The sequence below is a fragment of the Vanacampus margaritifer genome, chromosome 5 (genome assembly GCF_051991255.1).
Source record: "Vanacampus margaritifer isolate UIUO_Vmar chromosome 5, RoL_Vmar_1.0, whole genome shotgun sequence".
Classification (NCBI taxonomy): Eukaryota; Metazoa; Chordata; class Actinopteri; order Syngnathiformes; family Syngnathidae; genus Vanacampus; species Vanacampus margaritifer.
This window is the reverse complement of record NC_135436.1, coordinates 16,822,897-16,847,080: the sequence shown is the minus strand read 5'-3', so window position 1 is coordinate 16,847,080 and position 24,184 is coordinate 16,822,897. Positions and strand designations below refer to the sequence as shown.

The 24,184-nt window shown below is 38.6% G+C and overlaps 1 protein-coding gene across 1 annotated transcript in view; it reads right to left on the bottom strand.

The window, feature by feature from the left end:
• Positions 1–24,184, bottom strand: part of si (sucrase-isomaltase) — a 55,802-nt gene that overhangs the window by 8,649 nt on the left and 22,969 nt on the right. The window contains exons 19-40 of the mRNA XM_077565839.1: positions 23,237–23,293; positions 20,568–20,692; positions 19,016–19,104; positions 18,246–18,295; positions 17,726–17,917; positions 14,863–15,012; positions 14,573–14,779; positions 14,097–14,251; positions 13,325–13,493; positions 10,272–10,368; positions 9,493–9,605; positions 9,027–9,152; positions 7,901–8,029; positions 7,604–7,717; positions 7,435–7,497; positions 6,447–6,563; positions 6,244–6,334; positions 6,021–6,159; positions 4,207–4,340; positions 4,050–4,084; positions 2,722–2,838; positions 158–306 (exon numbers count right to left, since the gene is read on the bottom strand). Coding sequence (XP_077421965.1) covers positions 158–306; positions 2,722–2,838; positions 4,050–4,084; positions 4,207–4,340; positions 6,021–6,159; positions 6,244–6,334; positions 6,447–6,563; positions 7,435–7,497; positions 7,604–7,717; positions 7,901–8,029; positions 9,027–9,152; positions 9,493–9,605; positions 10,272–10,368; positions 13,325–13,493; positions 14,097–14,251; positions 14,573–14,779; positions 14,863–15,012; positions 17,726–17,917; positions 18,246–18,295; positions 19,016–19,104; positions 20,568–20,692; positions 23,237–23,293 — 2,618 coding nt within the window. The remainder of the gene's footprint in view (positions 1–157; positions 307–2,721; positions 2,839–4,049; positions 4,085–4,206; positions 4,341–6,020; positions 6,160–6,243; positions 6,335–6,446; positions 6,564–7,434; positions 7,498–7,603; positions 7,718–7,900; positions 8,030–9,026; positions 9,153–9,492; positions 9,606–10,271; positions 10,369–13,324; positions 13,494–14,096; positions 14,252–14,572; positions 14,780–14,862; positions 15,013–17,725; positions 17,918–18,245; positions 18,296–19,015; positions 19,105–20,567; positions 20,693–23,236; positions 23,294–24,184) is intronic.

Sequence of the window (24,184 nt, the reverse complement as noted above, 5' to 3'; positions counted from 1 at the left end):
TTTACTCATCCGTTGATTTTTATTTTATGGCGTACCATGTTTGATTGAAGGAGGCATTTATTTGTTCATTTGCGTGTACACTCACCCCAGTTAAAAGCCCCCCCCCCCCAAAAAAAAACAATAATTAATAATTAATTTAAAAAAATAGTGCACTTACTCATGTAGAAGTGGTCTGACGACAGTGCTTCCTTTAGTATGAGCAACATACATGAGCGTATAAAGGTATGGCAGAAGGGTGTAACGAATGTTGAGTACATTCCGAGATGCCTCTGCAAAGGTGGCGTCCCAGGCAACAGGATCTTGTCTCTGAAAACAACAAATGCTCAAGAAATAATCATACACCGACAAACATACGAATGCTAAGTTTTCTTGTCCTCCCATTTGCTATGAAATAATGAAAGTGAATTATTATTATTACATGACATGATTTGATTATTTATTGTTATCTGTGTTGGTCCACTAATCCTAAACAGCTCTAATATGATACTGATTAAAATTGTTGCTGTTTTAAAATTACTGGTCTGATCCAAAGCATCCTAAATTGCTGACTTGGTGTGGAGAGTACATGCAGGCCTTCTAAAGTCTCAACACCATTTTCCAATTACCTTCATACTGCTTCTAATAACACATGCAATAGCCTACATCTGTTGCCTGTAGGCTTAATCTGAATGATTTGAGCATGAAGAAAGACATTTTTTAGCAATTTTTAACCACAAAAGTGCTCCTTTTTTTTTTTGTAAATCCAAACACAATATTTTTTGCATTCTGATGTTTGAACACAACACAAGCCCAAAAAGCAACAGGAATGCTTAATGTTTCCGATAATCAGATCATCCTCCCAGCATTCCCAAAGATGAAGGAAATGAGCATCTGACGGGCGGCTGAGTTTGTAACCTTAAGCCTCCAACAAACAGCAATTTCAGGTGAACAATTTGTGAGCCATTGTGAATCAAACAAAAAAAACTTAACACCTTATGATCATGACTCATTCTGTTTACCACACACTGGTTTGCTTCAACTTTCTATAATTTCAGTAATTGGGTATTAAGAATTGAAAAAACAAAACAAACTGTGATTTAACTTGTAGATGTTTGAATATTTTTAACAGCAGAGAAATCTAATGGTTGCTTACTGCAGACATAGCAGGTTATTGAGCAGCTAAGAGTTCTAAAATGGGGAGGTGTCGTCTGTTGGCTGTGCATGGCAGTCGGCAGCTACCATCGTGAGCACATACTATACGTATGTGGCGACATTAGTGATGAAAAGAATAGTAACAAACAATGTCAAGCGGACGGAGAGCTTAAATGTGTATTGCTCCTTCTGCTGTGTCCGACCGCGCTCTTTGACTTGATTGCTCGTGGGGATGAGATGCTCCAATGTAATCATCAATAACTGGGTGAGTACTACAGATGACGAATGATTTGTTGATGGATGCCCATTTTGCTGAGCAATGACGGTTCGGCTTGAAATATTGACGATTTGACGATGACGGGAGCGTGCACGGACTGTTGTCGATTGCCGAAAGACGTAGAGATATTTTGTCGAGAGTGAGTGACTCTCTGCCAGTCTGTCCTTAACGGTCGGCCGTTTGATTGAGCGATTAACGGAATGCCCACCTTTGTCTGTAGGTCCTAAAATAGTGGCGGATGTGTGGTTAAAATAGCAGATGTACAGACTAACGATTACAATTTGGTTCGGCTTGAAAAAATGACAGACTGACGATGAGTGACGGGTGCCCAGGGCCTTGATAAATGATGGATCGGCAAATTTTTGTAAATAAATGCCCACCTCTGCAAAAATGTGCCCCCAGGTTTCTTTTCTCTCTGCTTCCTTTTTACTTGCTGCGTAGCTGGCTTCGTCTTTTTCTGAAAGTTTTTGATTCCAAGCTACAAAACTCCAATCGGAGTAATTATCCTCTAGATGCTATCCCATTTGCAAGCCATTACGATACCACGGGAATAATGGGGTTCGTGTGTGTGTCATGGTGGGGTGGGTGATGTGCAGTGGCGCTCAGATCACCTTGAGAATTCAATTAGGCAATCCACCCCCAATACACACACACACCCTTCCACACAAACTGTCCCATCGAGTACTTCAGACTCTATTGCAGAGAAATTTTGTCTCGTGGGATCGATCCCTGGACGGGCCTTATTGGATTTCTTAGATGTGTTCCAGAGCCCTTAAAGGTCACTGCAAGAATGAATGCCACCAACACAACAACACCAAACCAGAGTATCTCTTTGGAGATTTATGTGTGCCTGTGTGTGTGTGCAGCTTAATATTTTTGGCAAATATTAGGCTCTCTCCTTGAGAACAAGAATTTGCTCTGTGAAAAGATAAATTTTTCATCTTCTCACTAAGCGCCTGTAGTTGGAGTGAAGCGTATGGAGAAATAAAATACAATAATGCTGATAAAAGCCTTCTAACGTCACGTAACTCACTGATAATGTTCTTCTCCTCTCACATCCTTATTAATTTAATTCCCCTCGTTAAGGATAGAAAATAATAATAATAATAATAATAATAAACAATAGCTGTACCTTACATATTTTCTAGTGTAATACACTGTGGCAACAAACATATATTTCCATAACTTGAATATGAGCGGGTGTCCACATGCCGTAGTTTGAAAATACTGATATTTCTCCAACAGTGAATCCTCTCACTAGTAGTCTGTCATAGCAAGCGAAGCTTTAATCATTCTCCTGAGAGTTTACTCACCGGGTTGCCCTTGCCGTTATGGTTACGTGAATATGGATAGAAGGCACCCAGTTGCATCCAGCGAAGACACATCTCATACTTAGCTGTATTGAAAAACCCGCATATGTCTGCCCCAGTCTGAAATGGAGGTCCAGTGAAAGAAAAGATGAGACAACAGGGAAAATAAATGCATTCAACAATAATTGAAAATCGTATTATGTAGACTATTTGAGAAATGTAAATGCAATGTATAATCAGCAGCATCATTTTTTTTTTCAACAGCATCAACTGAGTTATAGTTTTTGGATCGTTTTGGATCCAAAGCACAAATACAAATCATGGTCAATTTGTTGTTATGATTGCATTTTATCCATTCATTCTAGCCCGGCGCGGCCATAAACGTGCACTGCACATTTTAATCCATAGAATTCCTTCACAAAATGCGAACGGCGTATCAGACCCTGTGTCAGAACGGGAGAAACGTGAGTGACCCTGTCAGTAGTCAGGTTTCCATCCAATTGTTTCTAATGTTTTATGCGATTTTACTTAAAATGCGCAAAACGGACCTGCGACTTGTGCCCGTTTCCAACTGTTCTTCTTTTGCCAATATTGAGAGGGGACTCCTCCGCTATAGGTGGCAATATACACCATAGTCCATAGAGATGTGATCCACCAGTAATTAAAAAGAAGAAGAACAGGAAGTGACTGCGCCATGCGATGACGTTGTATGAGTTTACTTTATTCTTCTGTACTATTATCGATGCTCTTGCACTACAACGGACTTGCATTTGATTCTGTTTTATTTATTACTCACAATTTGTTACAATTTGTTGCTTATTTCTGTTGTTTTTACGGAGCAGTGTCCCAAATTTTGTTGTACACCTGTTGTACAATGACAATAAAGGCATTCATTCATTCATTAGTTCTTGATAAACCGTAGCGCTTATTTGCTGTTTTCCAGCAAAAATTGCATTAATATTCACTTCTTTAATTAATTACAAAAAGAGTTAGAACATGAGCTAAAACATATGTGCCTTTAACCTTCTGGGACTGTTACATATGAAGTGACCTTATCCATCCAAAGATTAAATATATTAAATCCCCCCCACCCCCCAACAAATTGTAAAGTATACGAAGATTTTTTTGAATAATTGACCTATTTTTCAAATGTTAACTGACAGCATTAGGATCCCTGCCTCCTGTAATAACATGCTGTACAAGATTGCCTTTGATCAAAATGAAATAACATCTCTGTGGCCATGTAATCTACTTATAGCAGACAAGGTCACATCAATACGATTATGTCTTATCAAAAAAAAAAAAAAAAAAGATCAGATGATGATACTTACATAAGGGATGCCAAACAGACTGAACTCCATCATGCCTGTGGGATAGGGAAATCTTGAGTGACTTCTACAGTAAAGGGTATGGGTGCTTTTAGAACTACTGATGTATATCATGTTTTGTTAACGTTCTAATTGTTTCAAGTGTTTGTACATACAGTACCTATGATGGATTTATACAATTGGTCCCAGCTGGCGTTGTTGTCACCCAGCCAATGTCCAGCCCATTTTCCACTGGAGGGATAAGTGGATCTGGTCACCACTATTCCTCGTTTACCAGTAACACTCAGCAGGGCACTGTATGAAGCAGACAAACACACACGTGTAGATACAAAGTGGCTGCATTAAAAAAACAACAACAAAAAAACATTAAACTACATGGTAAGTCTTTTTTTATGAAGTACCACACTGCTTGTGGACACATTTCTCAAATGGAAACACCATTGTGAAAGTTGAAGCCCGGCACATTTTGGGGGTATGTGGAGGACTCCCTCTATGTTGTCCATAGCACTCCTTTTTTCAGCTTGTTATCGGTGCACTTGCTTGTCATCTCCAATACACTGTGCAGTAACTCAAAGCTCTATTCTTCATCTTCATGTTCCCATAATGACAGTCTGGCTGTGTTCTAGTCTTGCATGCTTAATAATGTGCTCCCTTGGCTTTCTCACGCTTCTTCTGCATACCTTTACCAACTGTACCCTTGCAGGCTTTTAACGCCTAGAATAATGTATTCAACCTGGTTTCTACCAATGAATGGTGTAGTTTGGTAAAGTGTGTATTATTCAGTCTTTCAAATGAGTAAAGGGTATCTATCTGAACTGTGCCGTACATTATTTCAGGTGATTTGGTGTCTGAAAGGTGGAGCTAGCCTAGACATACAATCCCATAAGTGTGGACTAGCTTTTGAACACAACAGAAGAAAGAAAGAAAGAAAGAAAGAAAGAAAGAAAGAAAGAAAGAAAGAAAAAACAAAAGAAAAGAGAGCATGTTGTCGCTAAATGCTAAGAAGAAATTAACTTCTGATCTCCATCGTTGCATTTTTGCTCCATTTTCACCAAGCAATACCTTTTATCAATTTTTAGGTACTAATTTTACATTTGTATGTTTCTATTTTCAAAATAAAAAAAAATACATCATTGCTATGACACCTTTCTGTTCTCTGGGTTACAAAACCACAAGGGCGTGTTGTTGACTTAGCCTGGCAAGCTACACCCACTTACTTGAAAGAAAGAAAGTGGGTCTGGACCACAGACTTATATAAGAATGGACTATGAATGCCACTTACTGGCCGTTGTCAGAAGTAAAGCCATGGGCAGTCATCTCAGGTTGCCACTTGCTAAGGCCACCTTACTTGAATACATTGATTTCTCCGTGGCGTTTTTTAATTAATTTCTGTCTCCATGCGAAAATACCACTGTGCATGCCATACGGTTGAAGTGATAAAACTGGGAGAAGTGTTACATATCAATTACATTGGTAAGAATAGATTACATGATTTGAGACGCGCATGCACAGAAAGCCAGCCATATTTGGTTGCCAACTACGGCAACTACCCTAGGTCAAAATATGTTGTACCCACAAGTTGCTTTTTAAAAATCACACCCGCTCTTGACTGATTGGTTCTTTCCACTGTTTGTTTGGTCAGGTTTGCCTCGCCTCAGAATTGCCTTGATATTTTTTTTCTTGTGTGAACTTACAAACTAGAAATTAAAAATGTTATCCTTTCTCAACTGTGTTTATTCTCATTAAAGGAGCTAGCATGATCACACTTTATTTTACTTTGGTTTAATGATGATATTGACCTGTTTTTGTATCCACAATATCTACAAACATATTTGATTATAAGTCCAATCATATTCTGCCTTCGTCTATTTAAAGATCTAATGCTTCTCTTTTACATTGTTTCTTCACACCATGTACATTCATGCACTTGTAGAGTATATTTACAAGATGATAGAAACACATGATGTATCTCACTCATAGGTAGGCTTCGTGTGGGACCAGCCATAGATGCTGTGGACATCGTAGTGTCTGACTGCCGTCCCGTCACTGAGTATCTGTTCGCTGTTCATGCACAGAGTTTTATGATTTAAGCCAAGATGTTTAGATTCCAAGGCTATGTGGACAAAGACACAAAACACATGTAGAGTGAGGAGTTATTGCTTGACAACAAAATGTTATGTTATTGTGCATGTCCTACTTGGCATATATGGAGGATTCTCAAGTCGAGGGTCACCCAGGCAATTCCCCCCAACTGTACCATGCACAAAACTGGCAGGCTCATTCATGTCCTGAAGGTAACGACAGAGAAACTTTTTTAAGTATAGAAGTCTAAAAGAAAATTGGACACAATTAGGCAACATAAAAACATGGTAAGTTTATGTTGTATTCCTGGTCACTCACTATCCAGAGGCCATCAAATTTCATAGTTTTCCTGTAGAAATCCATAATTTCTTGATGCCACCACTTTGCCGTTGAATTACGGAAGAAGTCAGGGAAGGCAGTGTAAGACCTGTAGATCTGAAAAGATATGATGTTCACTTGTTGAAACCTGCAAAGATCTAGAATACACTGTATCCTACAGTGGAACCTCTAAAGCTGAAATCTCTTAAGTTAGACGATTTGGAGTTCAACCAAGATTTTCTTGAAAAATGTGCCCCAAATGTCAAATAAAAACATTCATGACATCACACAAGAAGTCACATCTCATGAGATTATAGTCAGTGAGCGTCGCAAAGATTTGGGGAGCTTTTTAAGCATGTATGTTTTTTTGTGTGTGTGTGTGTGTGATGCCACCGCAGAAGGGTACAGTGATGTAAAAAAAATTGTGTTTCCCTTTTTATCAAATCGATTCACTGTATATCACAGTATTTTCATGTATTTTATGCTCAATCCATAAACCATTCAGTCTTCAACAACAAAGGTTTTAATAAACAAAAAATAACCACATTACCCCCCCCCCCCCGTGCAAAGGGCTAAAAATGACCATACAAAGATGGCACAAAAATGCTGATGTGCAAACCAACATTAAGTGCAAAAATCAACTCACTCAAAATCTTATTGTTTTGATACTAACTACTAAGTTTGTACTGTATGTGATTCAAATTGCCCAAATTATTAGGTGTGCTGATCTTATTGTTTATGGCAGCATAAGAAGCAAGTGGTGCCTGCCATTTAGTGGTGAATGGTGATATTGCAACCTAAAATGATACAGTGGACCCTGGGGATAAGGACCTGGCTGTTTTCATTTTCTTCAGACATTAATTATCTTTATATTACTTCCTATGTTTTGAAAATGAGAACAACCAGGGACATGGAACGGTTTGTGTTTGAATTTGGATGTTCCACTGTAAAATATCCAGTTGCCTATGCTTATCTCTTATAATTATACCTCTACTTGGGTGTCCCAGTCCAGAGACTCATTTACTGTGACATGTGGGTAATCTGGCCAAACCTGCAAGGCAATAACGGCAATGACATCAATACATACATATGTTGTACTGTGTGTGGAGAAAATAAGTTTGCATTTGAATTCTGTATGGCTAATCAAGCCACCTTACCTTCCCCCACACGATGTCATCACTAACATTTTTGGGCCATTTAATGAAGACATCCGCTGCAATTCCCCTATCAAAGGCTGGATAATCAGTCTCATTAGCTGAAATGGCTGGATCCTAGAATAAAAAAAAAAGGCAGCATCATATATTTAAAACAAAAAAGCACCAATCCTGCATTTACTTATTTATTTTTTGTTATCATAAAGTGCAAAATACAAAAGCAACATAATACAGTTCTCCTACAGTTTCATATGCTTGCTATTCGGGTGTGTTACCCAGAATTTCAAACTTGTTGATTACCAAAATGAAGATGAACCTCATGCCCTCATTTCTCATGTTATTGACCAGGGAAGGTAGTCCAGCAAACTCCGGGTCCAGGACAAAGTCAAGCTGCCGATTCATGTAATCGATGTCCGCATACTGCACATCCTGCAGATTGAAGAGAAAAAATAAACAAAAACATCATACTATCATCATTATTTTTGCAAATTTCTTTAAAATTTCTGGTATGACGTCAGCTTTGGCAGATTAGACCTTTGTGAATAAGTACTCCGTAGAGCATCAAAGTTTTAATGTTGTCTTGTGCATTTATGAAAAACAACAGAAACCTGCCCTGTTGTATGTTTTGTTTCAGACATATATATATATATATATATATATATATATATATATATATATAAAGACAAAAACAGAGGCTATATAATAATGAAATACTGTAATAAGAATGACATTGCTAGGAAATGAAGCCAAAGGTCACATTTGATTTGATTAAGTTAAACATATTCACTGCAATCTATGAAGTCAGTGCCTCTTGCTTGATCCATGAGTCTTATCTAATTTAGCACTATGTACTTTCTGTCATTCAAGATTGAAGGACATTTTGAGATATGTACGGACAGACCATTTGACTTAATATGTATCAATGTATTGTAGAAGCCTTAAATTGATAAGAATGACCGGCAGCTAACATACTAATTATGTGAAATGCTGGGACACAAATGAACTGAGCAGAAAAAGGATGCAGAGAACCTAAAAAAAAAAATGTGCTTAAAAAAATAGGGTGGCAGCATCCTCTCAAATAGATGCCATTTTTCTCATAATGACAAGGCACAACATGCACTTGACCAATCCTCAAAAGACACTCAGGCGTTACTAAAAGGTGACTGTAATTAACATAACTTTGGTTGATACCACCATGAGTCACGGTACACATTCTGACCAAATTGTACTTATTCATGTATGTATTTATGTGACGTCATTCTCCACTACCAAACCGACTAACTACTCCCTGTTGACCCTTTCATGTCTATCATCCCTTGAACCCAGAAACATGCCATACTCCAACTCCTCCCATACACGTACAGGTCTCTGGTGCATGTCTCTCCCATGTTCAATTTTTTTTTTAAATGTGTATTTGTGCACTTACATAGGAAATACCTGCTGCCCTCATTTCCTTGTATAGATTCGCTATCTCTGTGTCATTAGCATATCCATAGCGACAGAGCTGGAATCCAAGGGACCAATAAGCAGGTAGAACAGGTCTTCCAATCAGCTATTATGATAAAAAAAAACAACAACAAGGAAATCAAAACACTTCAGCAAAGAAAAAAGTTGTTATGGAAAAAGTGTGTGCGAGTGGGTGTATGTGTGTGTGAGAGAGAGAGAGAGAGAGAGAGAGAGAGAGCGTGTGTGTGTGTGCGTGTGTTTAGACTGTCCAAATGAGAGTGTGCAATGAAGCGAAAAACTCCCAGCTGCTGCAGTCCATCAACGGAGGCCCAGGGCCAGACACAACACACACACACACACAAACAGACTTGCAAACACAATTTAAAATGTTACTGTAAAATATGCACACACATACACAAACAAATCAGGGAACTAAGACGACTTACAGCCGTGTACTGCTCTACCACATTCTCAGGTGTAGGACCCAGGACCATGTAGAAATCCAGGATGCCTCCCACAGTTCGGTAGGTTAAAGCAGGCGTAGGCTGAAAAGTCACATCTATCACAAAAAAACAAACAAAAAACATGATTTTATTGAACATATTCAATTATTTTTGCTCTGTGTGCAAATCATAGCTTTGCCCGTCTGGGTATGTTGAGAGCATGAAAAGCAGAAGGGAAAGGCAACAAAAACAAGTATAAGAATTGTATACATTAGCATAGTTACATTTTATGCATAATTAATGAATGTGTGCACTCATTACTGCATTTATTCATTTATTTTTTTTACAAAAAGGAAATCCCATTAAGCCCTATTGTTTTAACCAACTGGAGTTTGGGCTTGCGCAAGTATGATTTAAGAATGATCTTTTGACTTTTACTTGAGACCAAACAAACTTAAGTAAATAGCTTACATATACAGTACATACTGTACAGTATATAAATATGAAAACATGTTTGTTTTTAGCTGCAGTGTGTTGATGTCTTTTGCTGTTAGCTACACATAGATTCCAATATGGAAAAAAAAATCAGGAGACACTAATTGAGTTGCATTGGGCTTTTAGTAGGCTTCCTGTCATGCACCATAAAATATTCCATTAATATTAATATCTACAGTAAATGCCCACTGCATCCATGTCAAGGCTTATGCTGACATAATGTGTTTCAACAAGCATGTGCATTTGTGTGTGTGTCCGTGTATGTGCAAGTTGTGATTTCCTCTCACCCATTGCATTGCTGTTTAGCAGCAGCACGCCATGAGCATCAGCAGTGTTCTCCAGGCCCATATAGAATGGGTGGACTCCATAGCAGTTCATCTTGTACTATAGCAAAGAGAACACAGTCAAGTTTGGGACTTTCATTTTTGGTTGCTCCGTTGTTTATAGGCTTGTACAAGAGCATTTTTGTAAAGTTTGTAGTCACGGTAAAAGCAGTGCTAATTGGGACGTGTGGAACTTTGAGAGTTGCATACCCAATTGAACATTACATTAGGAATATGAAACAAGATGGACTGGGCAACGGGGGACACAGTGATGTGCTAGAGACAGGAAATCTGCCACTTTGAGATGTCAACATCTATGACAAAAGCTCACGGGCATGTCAGGCTTCATTAGCTTCATACTCCACTGGTACCTAAGGAGCTGTTAAAAGTATGTGTGCGTGTACTGTGATTGCATGTGCCTTTGTCTTTGCTACGCGGGTTTTTCCAGGTTTAACTACCATTGAGGGGACGACTTGAAATTGTAGGGACACTTTGGTGGTCCCCACAGGTTCAGACCTCTTTTTGAGTGTCAAGACTTGGTTTTAAAGTTTAGGTTTGATTTGGGTTATGGTTGAGGTTAGGGTTAGGAATGGGGGTAGGCAATAATTTTTGATGGTTGGGGTTAGCGGAAGGGGCTGGGAAATGCATCATGTCAAAGAGATGTCCCCACGATGATACAAAGACAAGTGTGTGTGTGTGCTTCTTGTTTTTGTTACATAGTGGGGCCAACATTTGGGGATTTCACAGAGTTGTGGGGCCCACCCGTCCATGTGGGGTCATTTTACTGGGCCCCACAAGTTTAGACCTCTTTTTGAGGGTCAAGACTTGGTTTTAGAGTTTAGGTTTAAATTTGGTTATGGTTGAGGTTAGGGTAAGGAATAGGGGTAGGCAATCAGTTTTGATGGTTGGGGTTAGCGGACGGGGCTAGGAAATGCATCATGTCAATGAGATGTCCGCACAATGATACAAAGACAAGTTTGTGTGTGTGTGTGTGTGTGAGTGCGTGTGTCTGTGTTTGTGAGGGTCTATATGTGCCCATTGCGCTGCTATCTGTTGGACATAACTCAAGAAGAGGGAAAAAGGGGTTGTAAAGTAGTGACGTCTACAATAAAATCACTTAACGTGCTTGTGTTGACCCAGCCACACCCATGGTGTCACATGATATTGTTACAGGGCACAAAACCAAACCTTTATGAACCATTTGTGTAAAATGTGTATGGCTCTCCTATTATTTACATTCTCTGGCAAGGTAAAGATAAATACACTACCATACTTCTTTATCAGACTAAAAACAACAAGTTACTCCAACTACAATATATAGCCATGTTTGTACTGTATTTTATCAACTTAGGATGATAAAATGCAGGTTCTAAACTGTCCTCAAATATGCTACATTTTTATTATTACTTTATCTTGAACACATGCACAGGTGTTCGGCGGAGGTCAAGACACACCCCCAACTTAAATGACTCGTGAAGATATGCCCCACTTGGCCATTATTGGCTACAGGTGATTGCGCCACATTGCTTGGCCTATCTGTGCTGCAGGGAAGTTGGTGCGCTCAGTAGTGACGGTACATCGTTGTGTGATTTTTTATTATTGTACTCCCTTCATACTAACTATGTCAACCAATAAAACAAAATATATGTGCAATATGAATTCACATGTATAACGGAACATATGGTGTTCCAAAGGGTTAACTTGTGGGGCCTCTGCTGTTTTTAATGTATTTGTTGCCCCTGGTTTCCATTTTAAGCAAACAGTGCTGGTGGTCTTTGAAGTTGAGTTAAGTGATGGGAGTCAGCATCCTAACTGCATGATTTTTTTTCTTTTTTTTGTTGTTTTTTTTCTAGGGAGAGCTCAGTATTGTTCATTTGATTTGACATCATCATTGCTCTCCTTTTTAAAAAAAAAAAAAAAAAAGAAGTTTTTTTTCTCTTTTTTTTTAATTTTTTAAATATATATACATATATATATATATATATATATATATATATATATATATATATATATATATATATATATACACACATATATATATATATATATATATATATATATATATATATATATATATATATATATATATATATATATATATATATATATATATTTTTTTTTATTTTTGCATGTGGGTGAGTATGTGTATGTGCGTGTGTGTGCGTGCGTGTGTGTATTCATCAGTTCACCTAAAGCCCATTAAAAAAATCCCATACTAATAATATAATATAATAATAAATTGCCAAATGCAGAAACATCAATGTAAGTTATCACAATATAGTGGCTCTCGCTAACAGACAGAATTAAGTAACCAGAATTAGGTTAAAAAAAACCTAACTAACTAACTAACTAACTACTGTCATGATTTGGGTCAGCTGGTGGGCGGAGCCCACCATACACACCTGCTGCCCATCATGCCATCAGACCAGAATAAAAGCCTGATGGACACAGCAAGGAGTGTCGGGTGATTACTCCAAGACGCCGCTCTCCTGACCCGACTGGACTCGCGCCTACAAGAGTTTCTCCTGCTGCCCATGACTGACCTTTTTGCCGCCACCGTGTGTGATTTTGAGTTTGTTTGTTATCCGCCTGTGCGTGTGAGTTTGTGTTTACTTTTGTCCGCCTGTGTGCGTGATTTTATGTTTACGTTTGTTGGTACATTAAATCTAAGTTATCCACATCCCTGCCGTGACTCGCCTACCTCACTGCATCTGGGTCCTCCCTTCTCAAGCCATGACAACTGCATGATTTGTAATACCAAGTTGAACAATTCTAGTCCAGCACAACAAGTGAGCAAAACTAAAGGAACACTTTCTTATGCTGCATGGAGATGGAGAGTACAAGAACGCAATGCTTTCTGATTTCAAGGCTGAAGAGAGATTTGATGAAAAGGTCCCCTCCCTGTTCATTTTGTTCAACAGGTAACGGTACAGAATTTGAAAAAAACACACACACACATTTCATTTGAATCACATTTACTTCCATTAAAAAAAAAAGTATGATGATAAGATACTTACACCAGGAGGTTGATCTTTGGAGAACATACCCCAGGTGTGATAGTTCAGGTCATGTCTGTATGTTATATGCTCTGTCTCGCCAAAGCCGTAGACATAATTGGATGACAGACGTGTTGATATTTGAATAAACATGTCTGAGAAGGTAAAACCTGGTACAGATGAGTCCCAACTGAGAAAAAGTGACAAAGACTTAGAATCATTTAGAGGGTATTGTTATAAAGGGAGTTATTCACATCACAATATTTAACACAAACATCAAAATTATCCCCCATGGCATATTTTCAGTTATATTAACTAGCAACATTTCAAATATGTTATTTATTGTGGGTGAAGTTTGGAGTGGTGTAGAACTGCAGTATATACTGTAATACTAAGAGGTGCTAATGACACAATTAGACTGAAAATATTAGAAATGGTTCTTAGTTTGATGGTGTGCAGTTCTACACCACTGCAGTAAAACAATTGGTAAACTGCAACCATTGATAGTTACAATCAAAACTGACCATAATCATCTCTGTAAAGGCATATACTGTATTTTATATAAATGTCTGTATTGGATGTCATCAAATTGTGTAGATGCAAATTCAGATTATTTTGTTGCCATTGATTATGGGCAGTAATAAAGATTTACATCTTATACTGCATGTGTCAAGGTGTCATATAAATAATGCACAAAAAAACGCAAATAATTTTTACTATACAGGAGTTGTATTGACATCAGAATAATCTAAAAAAAAAACACTCAGAATCTCTAGAAAATACTCTCACTCACATCGTGGTCCCAGTGCTTTTCCGTATGACCTGGATGCCAAATGGATCACTTTTGAAAAGGACCTTGTAAAGGCGTTTGTCCTCATTAGTCTCGGGAACAGGTGGGACAGACAGCGGAACTGGAACCTCATAACGATCTGTGGCTGGGTCCCAAATCTGGACAGAAGGGCATATTAGTATGTGTGTGGTGGACACACATGATGGTAGCGCTGGTGGAAACAAAATTATTCAGGATAGGGCAATATGCTATTTACTGATATAGGCCTACTAACTATATGGCCAAAAATACTGGGACAAAAAGGCCTGTTATAATTCATCTGTAGTTGATTCTATAGTATTCTGAGGGAACTGAGGGGTCTAATGCAACTATATATAATGTATCAGGTGATTTGATAGGCCGTGTTAACTTATACTTCACAATAGTAAAATACTGTACTTTATAAGTGATATGCATGGTGCATAGATACATAAACAGACCTTGAACTGCAGCATGTTACTGCTGTGGTAGGTGATCTGAACATGGAGGTAATCAATGTCAGGTGACTCAAAGCGGCCCCTGCTCTGGTACATCTTGTTCCGATTGATTTGGAGCCAAATGCCAGATGTGGTTCCCTCATTTAAAATGACATGGTATCCATAGTCTTTTGGGTAGAAGCACCAGGGGACACGTTCAATGTTGCTTTGCTGAAAAAGGATGTTGGGAGAAGAAAACAGATTTTAGACGAAAAAATGGAAAATGTAGTTTTGAGAGAGCATTTCCCCCTCACCTTCCAGACGCACCCTCGGGCCTTGCACTTTGCCTCATCTGCATGTTCCTCGGGGTGGCAGTCAAAACGCTGGTATTCCTCTAGCACCAAGTCCCAAAGCACAAGATATGTCTCACCCAGAGTTAAAGACAGCCGTCGTAAGAACAGAACCTGCATTTGAGGCGGAGTTGTAAGTGGCAATATTGTGTGAAAAGTTGTCATTATCTGCCCTGCGACTGAATGGCAACCAATCTACAGTGCTGCCCTTCAATCACAGTCAGATATTGCCTCTAGTATTGCCACAATCCTGAACCGAATAACTGGTCGAAAATTTGTAGGCAAAGGGTGCCATTATGACAGTGATGAGACGGGCCTCATGTATCAATGTATATTTTGTATAAGTAATTTATATGTATATATTTTGATTATTATTATTATTATGACTAGTGAAGATTTTGGTTCTTTGTAAATGTTTTACATTATTTTGCCATCAAAAGCACATTTTCAATGATGTTGGTATTTTACAGGGGAAAAAAGACTGTTAAGAAGTTTGAGGCGTCACTAAAGCAAACCATTTTGAGCATAAAAGTCACTGTTGTGCAAAAAATATATGTTTTCACAAAAAGTTTGTTTTCTTACTTTTTGGTCCAGAATAGGCGATTTGGGTGTTTTATTGCTGATGGATAAAAATGGAATAAGGTAGAACACCCCACCCATACATTTATTAGTTTCTGTGTTTATACAATATTAAAAAAAACCACAATATTCTGGGGGCCTTGAAACGTAATGTTCCACATTGGCTGACACTCAATAGTTTCTGTTTACTTTTGAAATGGCTGGCATTGAAAGAGCTATTAATGTGTCATTGAAGTATGATTTTTAGAGCGATTTCTTCTTGTGCAACTTGCTGTTCTTTTGGACTTTCTGTCCATGACGTCAGCCTCAAATTTGTCATTCAAACAGTCTAGTCGTCATGACTGGGATATGACCTGTGGCAGTTATGATACAACCATACAGTATGAATTCTACCTACCAACAAGTAGCCTGACAGATTACATTTTACCTTATAAACCACAGCAGACAGTAAAAGTGAGTATTTTTGCTATGTAAAAAAAAAAGGGTTGGTGCACCACATTTCTTTTGTTTTGTTATGCTGTAAAACACTACTGAGAGTAAATGTAGGCGTGGAATGAGGCCAATTCTCCTGCATGGCAAAGCTTTGTACAGACCGGCTTCCTTGAGACTGACTAACTGATGTGGTTGATGTTGTTTGTGCAACCAATTAAGACACATCTGTTAATTTCCAAAGCTGCTTCAACAGCCTCTATGGGGAACTATGACTCACAGCAAATCTTGCGGGAGCGCTACAGTCACTACCACCCTAAAGTTTATGGATCTGTTGGGTAGACATTAGTGATGTTCATCAAAATGAGTCCTGTTCTTTTGAAGTCATATTCCCGTTATTAAACTGAGTAAAATATTGGATGGGGAACATCCAAGTGCAGCTGGGAAATACTGTGAAGGCATGATTCAAAATTTAAAGCAAAAAATTGGGGCAAAATACTCTAAATGCAGTGAAGGTGACACGAGATGTGTACACAGTTATATTATAAACAAACTAGTTATATGTGTATAAAAACAATCACGAAAATGAATCAAGCCAACAGTGGCTACAATTAAGCTCTGTTTAACTAATGTTGAAAGTGTGGGAGCAAGACCAAGTCCGATGAGAAAATATTGAGCTTGAATGAGAGTTTAGAGCGCTTTTGTCCTTCACCTCCAGACCATGATGGTGTAAAATTTGATAAATGTATCCTTCTGTGTTTGACCAGAACAACCTTGAGCATAGGCCTATCTACACATGAAAGTACCGTTTTTAGTATGGGGAAATGATCTACAATATTGGTGAACTGGATGTTTTCTCATTTCATAGAGACGCTTGTCTTATGGGCTTTTAACTCATAACCCTGTTCGCACATGAAAGGTATGTTGCTCTTAGTCATTTGTTTCCCTGTCTCTTTTTATATAAACACCCACTCACTGTAAATTGGTAACATTTCTCACACTTAGTGGCTCACCTTGAAATGGTACAGCCAGTATTGTAAGTCACCCACCTTGCATATGTCCTGCATCGGTGCAACATGTATTTAACCACTAAAGTAAAACAATTTTTTTTTTTAATTGAAGATGAATAAAAGCTGGGTCGAATATTGCTTTCACAAAAACATGGCATTAGCACTTATTAATACTAATTAATAATTTACAGTATGCCACTTTTATATGTTGTACCCAGCAATTCAAGAAACAGATCTATGGATATTGTTGAGGGTCTTCTGCCCAGATTTAGTTATAGCTGTTTTAATTTACTTATTTCCTCAGTAGAACTTTTATCTGTGGATGTGTCTTTGTAAGTGCTGTCGCAATTTCTGCCTGTGTCGTCATGTGTGAAGAACCTCGTCTGTTTCCACATCAATGGGCCAGTGTCTGTGGTTGAAGTCAATGTGTATTGGATGATATTCTGTAAAAGTCCTATCTACTTCCGGCTGTCGTCATGTGTATTTAACTCATGGCTGGGGGCTGTTTCCTGGTTGTTTGGGGTTTTGGAATACTGCCTTTCAAGATAGTATAAGAATGCTGTGAGTCTGCTGTAACTACACACTTGCGAGAGGCTGCCACCATTGCTGGGAGCTCGCTTGTGTCCGGAATATTCTGTAAAATAAATCCTTCGAAGGACCTGTTCACCGATCTCCAGTACGTATTCAGAAAATCAACATTCTCTCTACCCGAAAAACAACGAACACGCGAAAGACAAAGATGATCTTCTAACAATAGTAATAATGGGATTTACAAGTGTGTGAATTCGAATGAATAGAATAAACAGTACCTGCTTTGCTGCATCATATTCTATGTTTGAATCTGGAACATTAGTAGTAGCGTTTCCATGTGATCCTGAGCCCACGTGTGTCACAGAGACAGACCTAGGAGGATGGGGAACCCCTAAGATTGTGATGTTCTCAAAATGTAAGTTGTTGGGATCCCTGTAGCCAGCATGAATCACTTGCATGGTCAGCACACCCTGTGAAACAGACAAGGCAGAGTTTGCTTGATGCCAATTCAAGTCCTCCAGCCATCATACTTCCAGTTTCTAACTGGATAAAAAGCCCACTGTTATAATTAACTCGGGCAATTCAATTTGCTTTTATGTCTGGAAAGTTGACACCCATCATATCCTTTTGCAGGATAACTTATTTTGTCAAACAAATCCTGAGCAGAGTATGATCTGTCGTGAGGCATTTTCTGCAACAGAAAGGTCTATGCTGGTCTTGAACTTTGAACTTGAGCCAAAGTCGGATGAAAGGTAAGTGCTGATTTACAACAAAAAAAGGTGTGCAAGGGAGACTTACAGACTGAACAGTGAATTTGTAGTGGATGTAGTTGCCTTTTTTAACAGTGTCTGTGAAAAAAAAGAGAACAGATATTGTAATTTGTCAGAGTGATTTGACACAGCCGGAGTACTGTCACACTGAGTGACTGACCTTCATTTGTTCATCTGTGTGAGCAGAATGTTTAAACAGTTCCGGTACAGGCATTTTCATTTTGTAAGTTGCACATCCTTAATGGAACAGCTTTATACACGTATCAATCAAAGTAAAGCAGTTAAGTGTAACTGAAATAGTCATTGTCCTTTACATGAGTACACATTACCATAATCCTTTAAATACACTGTAAAATATGGAATTCCTTAACTGCTATTAGGACTACAGTAATTTCTGGACTACAAGCCGCTACTTTTTTCACTTGCATTCAACCCTGCGGCTAATACAAAGGTGCGGCTTATCCATCAGATCACAAGGGGGCGCACTACAAAGGAAGCGCAAGAGCGTTAGGAAGAGCAAAACAAACCAAGTGAGCCCAAATACAGTAGGAGAGACAGAACGAGAGCGAGACAATTTGCGTCCTCATTAAGGAAAAGAAAGTATCAAGAACCCGGTGCGGTAACATTAAAACACATGCGGCTTGTAGTCCAGAAGTTACTGTAATGTGTGGATCAAGTATGAATAAATTGAGGAACAAAAAAAGCTGACAGGAAATGCCTGCCAAATTGTACAGTAACATTTAATGTCATGCTGTACTTATATTTGGACCAACATAAACACTATTTGAGAAACATTACCTCTAGAATCTCCATCATCCCAGTACATCTCCCCTGCAGCCTGTGCTTGATCATCAAGAGCAATGATCAAGCCCATTGGATTGCGTCGACTGTAGACCAAAACAGGAAACAGGAACAACTTTCACATGCATTATTGAATACTTAATACAGTCTTGGGATGTCTAGGCCATTATTCATGCCATAGCTAAAAATACACTCAACAAAAAGATAAACGCAACACTATTGTTTTTGCTCCCATTTTCCATGAACTTGACTCAAAGATCTAAAACTTTTTCAACATACACAAATAGCTCTACTGTCAGAAACCATATTAGGGAAGCTCATCTGCATTCCAGTCCTCATCGGGGTCTCAACGCGACTGCAGTTCGTCGTCGTAACAGACTAGAGTGGGGGAATGCTCACATTTAATGGCGTCTGGCACGTTGCAGAGGTGTTCTCTGGTGACAGAGGTGACAACAACCTGATCAACTCTACGGGAAGGATTTGTGTTGCAGACCAGACCCCCACAATAAAGAAAAAACTGCACATTTCAGAGGGGCCTTTTATTGTGCCCAGCCAAAGGCACACCTGTGCAATAATCATGTCTTATCAGTCTTGATATGCCACACCTATGAGGTGGGATGGATTATCTTGGCAAAGGAGAAATGCTCACTAACAAAGATTTAGACAGCTATGTGAACAAAATTTGATGGAAAGATCTTTGAGTCCAGCTCAAGAAAAATGAGAGCAAAATCAAAAGTGTTGTGTTTATATTTTTGTTCAGTGTATAAAACATTTTTGGATATTTCCCCCATTTGTTGTTAATATTCCAACATCAGATATTATGCAAGATTGATAATTAAGATTTCTGGAGCACTAAGGAGTCGTGCCAAGCCTTCAGATGATTAAAAATTGATTAAAATCCATGTCCATATCATTAATATATCCAGCATATTTTTTAGACCACATTTTCCAATTTTAGGCATCAAGTATAAAGTAGTTGTATGCATCTTATGCAACTGTCACCAAGGGAACAGGGTGACTAGTGCAAACCAGATCCCCCTTTCCCAGCAGTGGACTCCTGCTCCTCTTTGGGGACTTCCAGACATCCCTAAGAGAGATGATCTAAATACGATTCCTATTGTAATAAGCTGTTCAAGGGCTGCCACGAGTACAGGACATCATAGAGTGCCACTAAAAATGACAATGTTGGGGCAAACTTCAGTGGTCTTTCCAGGACTGTTGAAAAGGTAAAGATCAGGTATAGCAGCTAGTAAAATACCCCAAGCATTTTAGATCCTAGTTGTTCAGTCTAGACAACCAATATATCAAAAATAATGAATGCTTGATTAACCTCCAATTATACCTTGGGCCTTGCTGAGGAGTTTCTCAATTAATTGTCAACCTCAGCGCTATGGATGAGGCTTCCCCCAGCTCCAGCTTTTATACCCTCTGATGAAATCTCCACTCAAAACCCCAGTTGCCCTTATTGGGTATGGATGCTCGCAACACTGGTGACAGTCCAACCACAGGCATTTTTGCTTCTGTTTAAAGTGTGTTTGTGAGTCTTTACCTGTATGTGGTAGTGACAGCAGGTTTCTGCGTGGGGAGAACTGCACCGCCTCTTATGTGTAAACCAAGCTTGTCACCCGGTAGATGCAGCTTAATGTTTTGTCTGCGCACCGCCAATGGTTGCATCTGATTGGTGAAACAACGGAATATGTTACAAAGATTGTCTAAATACAGATCTGAGGTTCAGACTACCAATACACTAGTTTATTTTACTTTGTATACAAACCTACTAACCTAGCCTACTTGTATTAAAAAAGTATTTTACGGATGCTCTGACGCTCTTATTGCTGCTGAGGCCTAGATAGTTCACACTTAATTTCTGATCTCCCGAGGCCTGAACTTTTATCGCAGGCCAAAAACAATTTAAAAGGATCTTCTCTCAATCTCATCTCATTCACAATCCTATTCTAGGTCCCGTTATCCTCTCATGTGATGCTCTAATTTTCTCTTCTCTGTGTTCCCAATTCCATCAAGGTGTGTGTCATTTCATGCAGTACATTGCTATGGTTGTGTGTGTGTGGGCTGGAGAGTCCTGTGAATTTTCTTCATTTAAACATGTACACTGTATATTGTACAGTATTGCATGTGATTCAAATGTGGTAAACTAACAAATCCTATTTTTCAATTAACAGAGGGGAAATTATGTCAGTTCACCACATTTTAATAATGTTCGACCAATTGTACAAGATCAAATGAAGTACTTTGTCTTCATTGTATGCAAGCAATTTGAAATGCTTCTCTCACTGACTGACCACAACTCTTCATAGTCCGTTCTCGTGGGGACCCCGGTTCAATAACATCTACCCTCAACATGCCCTTGACTCATCGATGTGGTGTCCTTGAGCAAGACACCATTATCCCGAACTGCTCCCCAGGCTGCTCTAGAGAGTGCCAACAAAAGTGTGTGTTTACTGTGTCCACTACTGTGATGGGTCAAAAGCAGAGGTCACATTTCTTGCAAAGTATGTATGTGTACTTGACAATTAACTTCTAACGTAATAGAGCATCGGTAGAGTACATTAAGAAAGTAAATCAGTTTTAAGGACCAATGGTGTCAGGACAACTTTTTGGTCGAATATGTTTTCAAAGAGATATATAACATATTTTCTTATTTTACAACTCAAACAAAGATGTGCTGTTTCAGCCTGTGCAGCAAAGGTGGTAATAATAGTATCAATGGTGATGTTTCTTTCATTCATTCATTCATTCTCTGAACTGCTTATACGTCCCACTAGGGTCGTGGACGTGCTAGAGCCTCTCCCAGCTGTCTTTGGGCAAGAGGTAGGGTAAAACCTCAACTTGTCGCCAGCCAATAACTGGGCAGGTGATCTTTCATATTTTCTGCAATATTTCCATGTATTGAAAAAACAGCAATGAAATATTACAAAGAAATAAAAACTCCAATGTCCCTAAGCCTTTATATGGTATATTTTCTATTTAAATTGTCTTTCTACTATTATTATTATTATTATTATTATTATTATTATTATTATTATTAATGTTCATGTTCTTTTTTTCATTGAGTGACATCTTTACCATTGGCCAGAAGCTAATATTTTTGAAAACTTGATTTTTGTTTAGTAAACTGCATAAAATAAATATAAAAGGCTTTTTGTATTGATTGTTAAAGGGCTAAGGGGTCTTCTGATCTTCGAGTAATAGTCACCCCCCCCCCCCTATTTTTTCTTGTTTTTCCTGCAATATAGACACAATATGAGTAGAAAATGACAAATAGATTTATATTTCCACTCATATTGTATTTTCTCCTTTCACTTCATAATTCTATTTGCTCTCTTAGTCGTGTACGACTTGCCGTAGATCAGTAGCCCTCATCCTCCTTCCTAGACAACCACTAGGGACCAAACAGGACACAGGAACCAGCACTGAGTAACAAAATCTAATCATCCATCTGATCAGCGACCGCTTTACAATGCCACTGTGACGTCCGAAATAAGATCCCAGAGGGACTAAACACCTTGTATCTCTTTGTAAGGGAGATGGTCTCTCCATTCTCGTCTGCACACCTGCTTTCACTCTATCTTTGTCTCCAGCCTCGCTCCGTCTTATCTCTCTTGTCTCGCAGTCCCCGACAAAGAACTTCATGCATAGACTTCCACGTAAAACTGTGTTCTTTGTGTGTGCTAATGCCTCTAATACTGATAAACCCCCTCTGCAATCATTCTCTTGAGCACTACATTTACCATTTGATTGCACCTGTAGAATTGAAGCATTCTTGCGCAATAAATTAATCCAGCAGTGATGCAGCGGCAAAGAATCCAGTTTAGCCTGTTCATGATCCCTCTCCCCTGTTGAGGAGGCTTATGATATTTACTTTTTGTTAAGGCTGTATCAAGGAGATGCTAATTTGGCTCCATTGACATTTGTGAATCACTTGTTTTTGAATCGGATTACACTTTACCAGATGATCAGCTCTTCACAGAGGCTTAAATCATGTAATTGGTGTGCCCATCTACATACAGGGTGTTACAAATGCTTGAATTAGGAATGTTCGATACCACTTTTTTTCCAGATTGATAATATGAGTACGCCATACTCAACTCTATAGTAGTCGCTGATACCAAGTACCGATACCACCACTACTACTAATGTTAAAGACCTATACCCCACTATAGAATTTTTGCATTTCAGAATGAGTATACAAAGTCTTACCGTCTCATAGTCATACCACAAAGCGTCCGGGATATATGCATCCAACATGGTCACACCCTGAAAAAAAAAAAAAACAATATTTGGAAGACAAAAGAACATTTCAATTTTTAACCTTGATCTATTTTTTTTTTCCTCCAATCACATTTTTGTGGGCCTGAGTTACAGAGAAAAAAAGAGTCATTCCTTATTTTTAAACGTTCTGCTAATCAGAATCTTACAAGGTGTGATGATAGAAAGTAAAGTACACCACATGGGACACATTTAAAAAAATATTAACATAATGAGACATATCTCAGATAAGTCATTTTAAACAGTATATTGTGTGATTTCTGATTTCTACACAGTTCCTTGTGACCTTTCAGTCTGCAGCACTATGATGCAATTCATGATGGGAAAGACCATATCAACTGACAACTGGCGACAGTTTTTGATGGCTCAAGGTGGCGGATAGACAAGAGCAATCAATAGAAGAGCACCAGCCCTTTGATAGCGTTGTCAGATCATGGCTCTTTGTGACAGGGAGGAAGGCATTGAATGAAGGAGCCACCCCAACCCTCCTTCTCAAAAAAGACCAAATTATTAATATCAATGTGTCAGTGGTGTCGAGCCACCCTGCCCATCAAAAGCATGTCACGTGTCATCTCTTTAGCAGTATGTTTTTAAAGACAAGACAATAAAAAGATGAGGCAACAATATACAGTTTTATTATTGTAAAAAGGGGGTAATATTTATTATCTCAATCCATAAGAACACACTAACCACACAAAAGACTCAATGGACATGGAACCATATTTATGTGTCATTGTTATATGCTTTTATTAAATCAAGTTATAATAAGGCACAGTGAAGTCTCTGCATTTGGGGCCAGTGGGGCCAGGCCCCACCAGATGGCGCTGTTGAACACTATGCAGGCTCGTAATTGGTCTTCTTTATAACTAATAATTTATA